This window comes from Lolium perenne, chromosome 4 (genome assembly GCF_019359855.2).
Source record: "Lolium perenne isolate Kyuss_39 chromosome 4, Kyuss_2.0, whole genome shotgun sequence".
NCBI classification, from domain to species: Eukaryota; Viridiplantae; Streptophyta; class Magnoliopsida; order Poales; family Poaceae; genus Lolium; species Lolium perenne.
Genome location: NC_067247.2, coordinates 258,579,673 through 258,593,353, shown reverse-complemented (window position 1 = coordinate 258,593,353; position 13,681 = coordinate 258,579,673). Strand labels below are relative to the sequence as shown.

The 13,681-nt window shown below is 44.0% G+C and overlaps 1 protein-coding gene across 1 annotated transcript; it reads left to right on the top strand.

Annotated features, from left to right (window-relative positions):
* Window positions 1-9,613: 9,613 nt before the first annotated feature.
* LOC127332145 (uncharacterized) lies at window positions 9,614-12,756 on the top strand. The gene is made up of 2 exons (XM_051358400.2): window positions 9,614-9,925; window positions 11,957-12,756. Exons 1-2 carry the CDS (start codon window positions 9,614-9,616, stop codon window positions 12,506-12,508), a joined length of 864 nt encoding a protein of 287 aa, XP_051214360.2. The 3' UTR covers window positions 12,509-12,756.
* Window positions 12,757-13,681: the final 925 nt, after the last annotated feature.

The following is a 13,681-nucleotide window of genomic DNA, read 5'->3' as shown; positions in this document are numbered from 1 at the left end:
CCTGCATATATTAAGAAGACTCAAGCGTCTAAGCTTGGGGATGCCCAAGGCATCCCCTTCTTCATCGACAACATTATCAGGTTCCTCCCCTGAAACTATATTTTTATTCCATCACATCTTATGTGCTTTGCTTGGAGCGTCGGTTTGTTTTTGTTTTTTGTTTTGTTTGAATAAAATGGATCCTAGCATTCACTTTATGGGAGAGAGACACGCTCCGCTGTAGCATATGGACAAGTATGTCCTTGGTTTCTACTCATAGTATTCATGGCGAAGTTTCTCCTTCGTTAAATTGTTATATGGTTGGAATTGGAAAATGATACATGTAGTAATTGCTATAAATGTCTTGGGTAATGTGATACTTGGCAATTGTTGTGCTCATGTTTAAGCTCTTGCATCATATGCTTTGCACCCATTAATGAAGAAATACATAGAGCATGCTAAAATTGGGTTTGCATATTTGGTTTCTCTAAGGTCTAGATAATTTCTAGTATTGAGTTTGAACAACAAGGAAGACGGTGCAGAGTCTTATAATGTTTTCAATATGTCTTTTATGTGAGTTTTGCTGCACCGGTTCATCCTTGTGTTTGTTTCAAATAAGCCTTGCTAGCCTAAACCTTGTATCGAGAGGGAATACTTCTCATGCATCCAAAATACTTGAGCCAACCATTATGCCATTTGTGTCCACCATACCTACCTACTACATGGTATTTTCCGCCATTCCAAAGTAAATTGCTTGAGTGCTACCTTTAAAATTCCATCATTCACCTTTGCAATATATAGCTCATGGGACAAATAGCTTAAAAACTATTGTGGTATTGAATATGTAATTATGCACTTTATCTCTTATTAAGTTGCTTGTTGTGCGATAACCATGTTCACTGGGGACGCCATCAACTATTCATTGTTGAATTTCATGTGAGTTGCTATGCATGTCCGTCTTGTCTGAAGTAAGAGAGATCTACCACCTTATGGTTAAGCATGCATATGTTAGAGAAGAACATTGGGCCGCTAACTAAAGCCATGATCCATGGTGGAAGTTTCAGTTTTGGACATATATCCTCAATCTCAAATGAGAAAATTATTAATTGTTGTTACATGCTTATGCATAAAAGAGGAGTCCATTATCTGTTGTCTATGTTGTCCCGGTATGGATGTCTAAGTTGAAGAATAATCAATAGCGAGAAATCCAATGCGAGCTTTCTCCTTAGACCTTTGTACAAAGTGCATAGAGGTACCCCTTTGTGACACTTGGTTAAAACAGTGCATTGTGATGATCCGGTAGTCCAAGCTAATTAGGACAAGGTGCGGGCACTATTAGTACACTATGCATGAGGCTTGCAACTTATAAGATATAATTTACATGATGCATATGCTTTATTACTACCGTTGACAAAATTGTTTCATGTTTTCAAAATCAAAGCTCTAGCACAAATATAGCAATCGATGCTTTTCCTCTATTGAGGACCATTCTTTTACTTTCAATGTTGAGTCAGTTCACCTATTTCTCTCCACCTCAAGAAGCAAACACTTGTGTGAACTATGCATTGATTCCTTCATACTTGCTTATTGCACTTATTATACTACTCTATGTTGACAATATCCATGAGATATACATGTTACAAGTTGAAAGCAACCGCTGAAACTTAATCTTCTTTTGTGTTGCTTCAATGCCTTTACTATGAATTATTGCTTTATGAGTTAACTCTTATGCAAGACTTATTGATACTTGTCTTGAAGTGCTATTCATAAAAAGTCTTTGCTTTATGATTCACTTGTTTACTCATGTCATATACATTGTTTTGATCGCTGCATTCACTACATATGCTTTACAAATAGTATGATCAAGATTATGATGGCATGTCACTCTAGAAATTATCTGTGTTATCATTTTACCTGCTCGGGACGAGCAGAACTAAGCTTGGGGATGCTGATACGTCTTCGACGTATCGATAATTTCTTATGTTCCATGCCACATTATTGATGTTATCTACATGTTTTATGCACATTTTATGACATATTCGTGCATTTTCTGGAACTAACCTATTAACAAGATGCCGAAGTGCCAGTTACTGTTTTCTGCTGTTTTTGGTTTCAGAAATCCTAGTAAGGAAATATTCTCGGAATTGGACGAAATCAAAGCCCAGGGGCCTATTTTTCCACGAAGCTTCCAGAAGTCCGAAGATGAAACGAAGAGGGGCCACGGGGTGGCCAAACCCTACGGCGGTGCGGCCCCACCCCTGGCCGCGCCGGCCTATGGTCTGGGCCCCCCGTGCCACCTCCTGACTTGCCCTTCCGCCTACTTAAAGCCTCCGTGACGAAACCCCCAGTACCGAGAGCCACGATACGGAAAACCTTCCAGAGACGCCGCCAACGCCGATCCCATCTCGGGGGATCCAGGAGATCGCCTCCAGCACCCTGCCGGAGAGGGGAATCATCTCCCGGAGGACTCTACGCCGCCATGGTCGCCTCCGGAGTGATGTGTGAGTAGTCTACCCCTGGACTATGGGTCCATAGCAGTAGCTAGATGGTTGTCTTCTCCCCATTGTGCTATCATTGTCGGATCTTGTGAGCTGCCTAACATGATCAAGATCATCTATCTGTAATTCTATATGTTGCGTTTGTTGGGATCCGATGAATAGAGAATACTTGTTATGTTGATTATCAAAGTTATATCTACGTGTTGTTTATGATCTTGCATGCTTTCCGTTACTAGTAGATGCTCTGGCCAAGTAGATGCTTGTAACTCCAAGAGGGAGTACTTATGCTCGATAGTGGGTTCATGCCTGCATTGACACAGGACGGTGACAGAAAGTTCTAAGGTTGTGTTGTGCTGTTGCCACTAGGGATAAAACATTGATGCTATGTCTAAGGATGTAGTTGTTGATTACATTACGCACCATACTTAATGCAATTGTCTGTTGCTTTGCAACTTAATACTGGAGGGGGTTCGGATGATAACCTGAAGGTGGACTTTTTAGGCATAGATGCAGTTGGATGGCGGTCTATGTACTTTGTCGTAATGCCCAATTAAATCTCACTATACTCATCATGATATGTATGTGCATGGTCATGCCCTCTTTATTTGTCAATTGCCCAACTGTAATTTGTTCACCCAACATGCTGTTTGTCTTATGGGAGAGACACCTCTAGTGAACTGTGGACCCCGGTCCAATTCTCTTTACTGAAATACAATCTACTGCAATACTTGTTCTACTATTTTCTGCAAACAATCATCATCCACACAATACGGTTAATCCTTTGTTACAGCAAGCCGGTGAGATTGACAACCTCACTGTTTCGTTGGGGCAAAGTACTTTGGTTGTGTTGTGCAGGTTCCACGTTGGCGCCGGAATCCCTGGTGTTGCGCCGCACTACATCCCGCCGCCATCAACCTTCAACGTGCTTCTTGGCTCCTCCTGGTTCGATAAACCTTGGTTTCTTTCTGAGGGAAAACTTGCTGCTGTGCGCATCATACCTTCCTCTTGGGGTTCCCAGCGAACGTGTGAGTTACACGCCATCAAGGACCACAATATCATTATCAATAAAGACGGCGAAACCCATCTTGCCAAGGGCAGAAATGGAAAGCAAATTGTAACCAAGGGTTTTGACAAGCATGACATCCACAAGAGTAATGTTGTGTGCAACCACAACCTTGCCAAAACCCAATACCTCGGATGTAGAATTATTGCCAAAGGAGACGGTGATATGATTTATGTTGGGCCTCAACTCCTTGACGAGGTTCTTGCCGCCGGTCATATGACTTGTACATCCACTATCAAGTACCCATTTTGAACCTCCGGCGGCATAGTCCTACATGAGATCAATTCTTGGATTTAGGTACCCATTTTTCAATGGGTCCTCTTTTGTTAGCAACAAGGGTCTTTGGAACCCAAATAGACCAAGCAACATAACCATCATATGGGCCAACATATTTAGCATAAACATCACCATAATAATCTTTAAAGAGAACATAGTGAGGGTTATCTATTCCCGCACCATCATCATTAATGGTGTTGCCCTTTCGGGTTTCACCATTAGCTTTCTCATGTGCGGGCTTGGTCTTTTTCTTGTTTGCCTTTTGAGCCTTGGTATTATAACCAAGTCCCTCCTTACCATTGTTTGACCTTTGCTTACTCAAAAGATCATCCAAGGAAAGATTACTTTGGGGAGAGGAGGCCTTAGCAAGTTCATCCTTCAACCTAGCATTTTCCTCAATAATATTTGCATGATCACATGAAGGAGTAGAGGTACTAGGTATGTCATATGAAGCTAGCCTAATTTGAAGTTGCTCATAAGACTCGGAGAGGAGAGAGTATTCACTCTTCAAGGCTTTGTGAGCCTTGTCTAGTTCATCTAGATCCTTCACAAGTTTCTCATGATCAACACCAAATTTGGCCTTTTCCTTTATAAGCACTTTAGTCTTAGCTCTAGCAAGATCTCTAGCTTTAGTGAGCTTGTTAAGTTTATCTTGAGGTTCTTCAAGACTTTCTAGCTTCTCTTCAAGAGATGCTATAGTTTCTTGACATTCCTCAAGAGCATTTTTAAGAGCATGTATTTCTAGAGAGTCTTCTCTCTCTATTTGGCACTTTTTCTCAAGAGTATCGTTTAGTTGAGCCATACGAACCATGAGACTTGAAACATGCTTCTTAGTGTTACCTTGTAGGTTACTAATGAAATCATCAAACTCTAGCATTTCTTGTTTCACTTTTAGACTAGCGGGATCAACCCCTAGATCATTAGCAATGTTAGGCATAGAGGGGTTAGGAGATGATACCTCGGAAGATTTAGCCATGAGGCAACTTTCTTCCTCCACATGAATGACCTCATTGGGAGATTCACTTGTTGATGAAGAGTTAGTAGCGAGGGAGGCAAGGGCAACCAATCCATTTGAGGTTGCATCTTCTTCATCATCAACATCTTCATCTCCGGAGGTATACTCTTCTTGAGTTGATAGCACAATAGATGTGTCCAAGGTGGACCTTGCCATGAAGCAATGTGCATTCTTGCATTGAGGGTTCTCATTGGGTGAATCAAAGAGAGATGAAGAGGGAATGTTGGTGGTGGCAATGGCGGCCACTTCTCTTGAGCTTTCCTCTTCATCATCACTAGCACTTGCAATCTCATCGGAAGAGTATTCTTCATTAGCCACTAGCACAATCCTTGAGGGCCTCTTGCCCTTCTTGTTCTTGTTATAGAATTTCTTGTTGGGGGGCTTTGAATATTTGCCCTTTGAGTCTTTGCTCTTGTCCTTGGGGATGAGCCTTCCACCATTAGTCTCCCTATTCTCATAGGGACATTCGACAATGAAATGGCGCTTGTCATTGCAATTGTAGCAAGATCTTGTTCTTGGGCCCGAGCTTGAGGGACCCCTTGAGTTGTTTCTCTTGATGTTGTCGTCCTTGGCCTTGGACGGATCAATCCAAAAGATGTTTGCATGGAATGCCATGTGGTCATGGTAGTGGTGTTCCAAGTCTTCCGGGTAGGTCATGCTCCAAGATGCCCTATAAGATTCTTGAGGAATCACTTCTTGCACGGGGTTGACCACCAAGGCAAGGTTGGACCCTTTTGTCATCCCAATGGCACGATTGCGGGAATCATGAGAGTTTTGCTCAAGGACCTTGAGAGCTTGCATCTCGTGCACGGCTTGTTGAGAGGTGAGAGAGGCATAGCATTCTCTTCCGACAAGAGTCTTGACATCAATAGGCTCGAACGGCATCATGCACTCAATGTACTTCTCCTTGATCCAATAGTCATTAATGTGAGAGGCACCAACAATCCGGAAGGCGTCGGCAACGGTGAGAAGTCTTCCATACATGTCTTCATGATCTTCATCCGGAAGCCTCATGAATCCTTCGGCTTTATTCCGAAGAGCATTATACTTGTTCCTTCTTGTGCTCTCGCTTCCAATGCAACCCGAGGCCAAAGCATCCCAAGCATCCTTAGCGGTGGTGAAATGCCGAACACGAGACAACTCCTTTGTCCCCACGGCGGTTTGAATCATGTGCAAGGCGGTGTTGTTGAGTTGACTATCAACCGCTTCTCTTCTAGTCAACTTCTTGGGGTTGTAAGGATTGAAGCCTTCCTCGATGATTCTCCAAAGTTCATTGGAGGCACTGCGAACATGAGAGCTAAACTCAAATTGCCAAGTATCGTAATCATTAACGGAAAACTTAGGTGGGTCGCCCCGGATGTTTATATGAGGATGGGGAACCGGTATATCGGGTGATTGGAAATGTGGAGGTACTCGATTGTAGCTCTCACTTCCACTAGTTCCCTTGGGAGATGCAATGGGGGGTTTGATAGTGTTTGAGTTATCACCATCCATGGGTGTGGTAGCAGAGGGTAATACCGAAGTATCACCCTCTACAACCGCATCCGTGATATTAACCTCTATGGTGGGAGCCACGGGACAGGGAGGGGCCAAAAGCTCGGAAATCATTTTTCTCATGCTCTCCATTTGAGCATCCATGGATGATTTCAACGAGTTGATATCCTCCATGGTGACCGGCCTAGTCTCCCCTTCCGATGGTCCATCGTCCGGCATACTCTTAGGCGGTTAAGCCCGAAATAAGAGCCGAGGCTCTGATACCAATTGAAAGGATCGTATGCCGCACCTAGAGGGGGGGTGAATAGGTGCTAACCAATTTTTAGTTCTTTTTCAATTTAGGCTTGACACAAAAGGTAAATTCTCTAGATATGCAACTAAGTGAATTTACCTATATGACAAGGCTAACAACTAAGCAAGATATAGCTAAGCAATATAAGAGATAGAATAGGATAGAGGTAACCGAGAGTGGAGCACGCGATGACACGGAGATGATTCCCGTAGTTCCCTTCCTTTGCAAGAAGGTACGTCTACGTTTGGAGGAGTGTGGTTGCTACGAAAGCCAAACCAACAGCCACGAAGGCTTCACTCAGATCTCCGGTGAGCAACGCCACAAAGGCCTAGCCCACTTCCACTAAGGGATTTTCTCGAGGCGGAAACCGGGCCTTTACAAGGTTCTTGGGGCACACATCCACAACCAAATTGGAGGCTCCCAAATCTGTTACAACACAACAATCAACAACAATACATCAACACAAATCAACTAGGGAACCAAATAGGAACACTAGCATGAGATCCCTCAAACAAGAGAGGGGAAATGAAGAACGCTTCGGTGAGGATGTAGATCGGTGTCTTCTCATTCGAATCTCCAAAGATCAAGAGCTTTGGTTGGGGGAGGAAGGAGATCTTGCAAATCTTGAGTTCTTGAGGTGGCTCTAATGGAGGTGGCTTGGCAGATTTCTTGTGCAATGATTGAGCAAGCAACCAAGGTAGAAGAAGGGGGGTATTTATACCCCTCCTCAAAAATGAGCCGTTGCAGCTTCCGGGGGGCCGGATATTCCGGCCTAAGTAAGGGCCGGATAATCCGCCCCCACGGATAATCCGGCCTTCGGGACAAAACCATGACATTATCCGGCCAAATGTCCGGCCCTATGCCAGACTTGTTTTTCTTCCAGTCCTTAGCCAAATTCGAGGGGGCTGGATATTTCCAAAATATCCGGCCCGGATATTCCGGCCCTGGTACAATACCGGGACAAAATCCGGGCAAAAATCCGGCCCCTATACTGCGCTGCTTTTCCTCATTTGACTTAGCCGAAATCAGGGGGCCGGATATTTCAACAATATCCGGCCCGGATTATCCGGCCTGACCAACTTTGCTGTTTTTCTTTCGACAGACCGACCATATCCAACACACAAGTATATGTATCTATGTAATCCCTGTACCACTTAAACAAACATTAGTGTATCACATATATTGACATCAAACACACAAAACATAATGTGAGAGATGTTCTTTCATATGGTTACTGGATGCACTCGGCTCCAGATGGCCGCTCAGGATATCTTGTGCCAGGCTGGCTGGTGGCACAATAGACGGATACAATGATGTGTAGTCCCTTTGTTTTAGTTTTCTTTCGCTGGTTGATTCTTGTATCAATTCTAGGCGATGCCTGAGATATTTTAACTATGTACTCTTATACTTTTAATAAAAAACCGTGTGCATCATCATGATGCAGAAGCCGGGATTTCATTCCCCATTTCGAAAAAAAAAGTAGGGTTGAATGCCTGACATATTAGACTGCATAATTGCAGGCTCAGATTTTCACCAAGCATACTGGCAAACCGGACAACTTATACCTTCTCGTGACACATTCGCGCCAATAACTCGTGATACAAAAAGACGACACTCCTAAGTGGAGCAGCAAGTAGCAACACTGTGGCTCGCTGTTCGATTATTCAGTTCCCCAACCCAGAGAGAGTAGGGAGGAAAACCCTAACAAAGAAAACACAATCTCTAGGTGATACCCAAGGGGCCAAACCTATCGTCTGAGCAAGGAAAACCATAACAAAGAAAACACAATCTCTAGGTAATAATACACAAGGCCAAGGGGCCAAACCTATCGTCTGACTTCCCTAGGGGCTAGGGTGTTCCCGCGTTGGGATCACACAATGCCTGTACATCTGTCTATCTCTACAATATAAGACACTACATATAATAGTTTGCTCCGTACTTATGTTCAAGAGAGTGGGATATAGTGCGACTGATCTCAGGGCCACATAGGGCTTGTTTGGTAGCATGCAAGAGGTTTAGCCAGGTAGGGGAGGACTGAGCTGTAGATACTGAATGTCCTTCACCGAGCTCAATCTCAGGAGTCCCCGCCATTGAATCTGAGGAACCACAGTGGGAGTGTTGTCATCCACTACAGAGGGATCAACCCGAACAACGGGGATAACATCGTCACCATGCTTATCATCATGCCAAAAGAACCATGTGCTTATAGACATTAAAGGCACATCTTGCTCAATTATATGCATAGCAGCAGGAGCTATTTGCATTAAGGTCATTGATTCCAATTCAGTTTGGGCATCATGCTGAACTGACCAAAATGCAGATTTGATGATCTCCATATTGTGAGAGAGGACAGAAATTTCATACCCAGCTGTGGAGATCATAAAACGACCGAGTCTGGCCTGCGAGAGATGTTGATGTAGGCTCACCACATCCTCTTCCCGTCCGAGTGGAATCTTGATGCAATCGACGAGATTCCTGCCAAGGGCCACCAAGAAGAGCCCAAGCCCCCCTGGACTAGCAGCGTCGGCAGCCGAACCACACCGTCGCTTGGAAATTGATGTCGAGGACGCAGACTCGAAAGACCTCCACCTCCCATCTGCAGAGAACTGCGCGCATCGTCTCCTCCCCTCGCCTCCACGGCCGGTCGGAAGAGATAGAAGAACACAACAACATCTCTGCATCGTTTGGTGGTCGCAAGCCTCCACTTTATTTAAGGAACTTTGGAGAAATCCAGCTTCAGCCGCCGCCCACCATGGACGCCAACGGAAGAGCCAAAAGCCCCCAACCCCGACGCTGCTTGCACTCACCGAGGGAAAGCTCCAAGGTAGCCCAAGGCCACCTCCTTGCCAGACTTTGAAACTACGGGGGACGCTGCAGCTCCTCCACTTCCCCTCGCCGCCTCGGCCGGCTAGAAGAGGAATCACCGCCACGCATCCCGAGCTCCAACGCTGACCATCGATCTTATTCTTGGGGTCTCCAACCTTAGCAGTCCCTCCATGAATATCCCACCTTGGGAGCTCGACGAAGGTCAGCAAGGAAGGCATGCCGGCGCCGAGCGGCGGCACCGAGCGGAAGAGGCCCAGCGACATCTCGTCATACGCCACAGAGGCACACACAACTACTCCTACACCTACAACTACAGCGAGAGCCAGCCAACCTACTCTATACAGGGACACCGGCTGCCAACTCCATCTCTTCTCCAACCGGCTTGGCCGGTAGAGGAAGATAGGAGCGGCGCTGGGGGCTCTCCGGCGACTCTCAAGGGGAGGGAGCGGATAAGGGAGAGGGAGAGGATAAGGTTCATGTGTGTGAGTTCATTCCTACTCGTAGTTTTCTATTTATCGGTCATAGACGAATAGATATGTATCTCCGTAATATTCTGTAAATGTTCATGTGTGTCCTATTGTACTACACATGTTCATGTGTGCGTGTGTTTTGTTCAACCTCTTCCTCACCTACCCTTTTGATTATTTACTTCATGAGTCTACCGTTTGGTCATAAGGTGTACATGAAAAATATATGGATCGATGATGTGGTTCCATGAGGTTGTTTGGTCATAAGGTGTACATGAAAAAGATATGAATCGATGATGTGGTTCCATGAGGTTGTGGTTTCGCATGAAATTGGGTATCATCTACTCCAACCTCCGGTGCATGAAATTGGGTCTTGGATGATGATCATAGTGTCCATGCGAAAGATCTACCCGATGGTTGTCAGTGCCGATGATGGTGGCTCATGTGGGTGTCGTTTCTTTTTTTTTGGAGGCGTCATCATGGATCATGTCCTCCTTCGCACTGGGTTCTAGATGAAAATCCATGGCATGGCTCGCTAGTCTGGATGGTAGTGGCGTTCTGGCGTCATTTCCTGCTTGGAGGCAGTGTGTTGGGAATGTTTACCCTCATTGCCACAATTGGGTGGTCCAAATTATCATTCTGCGAAGTGTGGTCTAGTGGTCATGTTTTGTCGATCTTCCCTTGGTGGTCATGTCATCACCTGCCATCTGTCTGCTTGTGAGTTTCTCTTTTGGCCAATAGTATGGTGTCCTTCGAGCCAAGGGGGGAGCCCTGGGGTCCCCTCTTTGCATGATAAAAATGGATCGTAAGGTGAGGTTACTCGTCCTTGGCTGAAATGTGGGTTTGATCTTCCGGTAGCGGCCTCCACGACGATCATGCATTTGCCTTGACTTGGATTAGAAATTGATTTGAAATTGTTTCGGCCTTTTAGGGCTTCATGGACTCTTAAGTCGTTCATTTTTCTTATTTTTCTTGCTTATTATGTGCTATGTCTTGTATGTTGTTCTCTTTAGCATCATGCAGTGTCTGTTTTCACCCTTCGTGTCTTTATCTATAAAACGAGACCAAAGGAGAGTGGGGTTTATGCTCTCAAGAACCCGCATGTTTCCTCCCTATGTTATAAATCCAAAAAGAAAAATGAGTTACAAACATAAGAACTACAGTGTAGCTAGATATTAGAATGAGTCATGTTTTAGCAATTTTTGTGGAAAAATTAATTTATTTGCGGTCAAAGTGGGAGCTAGCATTTGTCAGAATCATGATTCTACTATGCGATTCTACGACTTTACGACCTAAATTGAGTGGAACGATTCAACAATTTTACTAAGTACAATATAAGATTTTACGATTCTAAATGTTAATATTTTATTGTTTGCGATCCTACCATAAAGGTTTCGATCCAATTCAAAATAACGATTCTAACAACATTGGGAGCTAGAATGACATTCTAGGATTTGAAAAAGGTGAATTGACTTTTTTTTAGCATTGCTCGCAAATGACTTTTAATGTGAGATCTTGTTTAAATTTCTATTTTTCAACAAATGCGCAAGCATTTTTTTAAGGAGCATGTGTTTTCCAGTTTTTTAATCTTAGTAGGAGAGGGGGAATCTACTTTGGCTCATAGGTGTAGATGCACCCACTATTCAAATCATATTTCAAAATGTTTAAAAATTCTGAAAAAAATATCATGGTGTACATTCATACATTCTATGTTCGCGCACGAAGTTTCACGGAAAAATATTACTTTTTGTGGCCAGTGCAAAAAAAAAACAATTTCCAACGCTCCAAAATAGCTTTTAAGAAGACATTTTTTTGTCTTTTTTACATAGTGCACAAAAAATGTTTTTTCGTGCCAAACTTTTGTGAGCTAACATAGAATGTGAGGATGCACACTCAGGATTTTATTTCGAATTTTTCAACATTTTGAAATAAATTTAAAATACATTTTTTTATAATAGGTGCATCTAGACCTATGAGCCAAAACACCATGTCCAGTAGGAGAGCTGCTAAACTCATGGAGAAAGTTTACACTGATACTTTGTGTAGAACGCATCCAAAGTCAGAACCAACGGTAAAAGGAGAAAAACCCAGAAGCTGGTAAACCTCGAGCGATTCCCCCTTGTTGATATTTCGTCCCTCCGTTCCCACAAGGACACAGGTGCCACAACCGGCTGCACTGGCACTGCATTTAAGGCCACCTCCACACCTACATCCACTCCCTCCCGCAAAGATCCAGAGCGACAGGACAGTGAGAGGCGCCGCGAGAGTGTGAGAGATCTCAGCCGGCCTCCTCCGGCAATGCCTCCATGGGCAGCATCGCTCGTGTTGCTGCTGCTGATCCTCCTCCTCCATGGGAGAGGAGGCCATGGCATCAACCTGGACATGGGGGCGGAGGTGCAGATGGACTCGGAGGCTCACCGGATGCTGCTGTCGGCGGCGAGCAGGGGGTACATCAGCTACGACGCGCTGAGGGGAGACGCGGTGCCGTGCTCAAGGCCCGGGGTGCCCTACTACAACTGCAGGATCAGCAAGACCGCCAACCCGTACACCAGGGGCTGCGAGAGCATCACCATGTGCAGGGATGCGGAAGGTAATTGATTAGCAAGCTGCTGGATCGAGTGGCTTCTTTGGAGTGTACTTCTAGTCTTTTTTTTTTGGTATTTTGCTGGATCAGTAAGTGTGGTAAAGCTTTATGGATGAATTTTACATGCTTAAGGATCCCCACCTCGCTTTTTTTAACATCGTGTGGAGGTGAACATATGTGTCAATGCATTATGTATGTAACGAGATTGGGTTCCAACTTTCAAGTTATATGTAGATCCTTGGACTGGGTCTGGGTGAGGTGCCACTGTTGATGAAACAATGCCAATTAATATTAAATTAACTGTTATAAGGGAAGAAAGATAACACTTTTACTTCCTAAATTTGGTGTGTTTCCAAACTTTTGCCTTGGTGAATTAGCCAGGGATGCTTCGATTTGCGATGGAAACTTCAATTTCTTGAGGACGCTAGAGGTGTTAGCAAGTTCACTAGTCGCAGAAAAGACAAGACTGATGATATAGCCTTCTTAATTATCATATTATGTTTCTTGGGAGGAAAAGAACACTCAGTTTTATTTGAATTGCTTAAAATTCATCTCTGAAATGGTGTCCGGCAGTGTGATGCACTTTAAGTATTTTACCTATCAAGCTTAGAACGACGAACCAGCAAGGCTAAAAAATCGATATCTTTCATTACAACTGCATAACTGCCTTTCTAGTGCTCATCAATTCATCGTTATATCCTAAAAGTTTTGATCTTACATAGCCTAAACACTAAAGGATTAAGATATCATCATTCGTTTTCATCAAATATGATTCAACATTCCATATCAAGTTTTAAGATAACCGATTGTGCAAAAGATTAAGCCGACACATTTCCACAATGGATTAAACAATAACCAAATTTCACTTGAGAACGACAGTATCCAAAGCCGCAGATAATAGTTAGTAGTATAGTCCTTTGTGAGAGAACATTGGTTGTACCAATATTATAGCACTGATTTGGTGCTCAGTCCAAGATTATGACCTTTTAAGGGAATTAATATGCCAAGAGTCAAGAATGTGGAAACATCACGGTGAAGTAGCTGCTACAAATCCCATCGATATTTCAGCTTCCTGAACCATCGAAAAAGGAAGGCAGAAAATAAGCCTGTACCTGACTAGCTGCATCCTGAAGTTGCCGAAAACTGCCTTCTTCAACTGAATTATCAGAAGAAAGAGACGACACGAA

What these genes read in the sequence shown, in the direction of transcription:
- LOC127332145 (XM_051358400.2), top strand. Translation starts at nt 9,614, where the DNA reads ATGAATATCCCACCTTGGGAGCTCGACGAAGGTCAGCAAGGAAGGCAT. An exon ending in AGAGGATAAGGTTCATGTGT is followed by an intron (nt 9,926 to 11,956) that starts GTGAGTTCATTC and finishes TACTTTGTGTAG; the next exon opens with AACGCATCCAAAGTCAGAAC.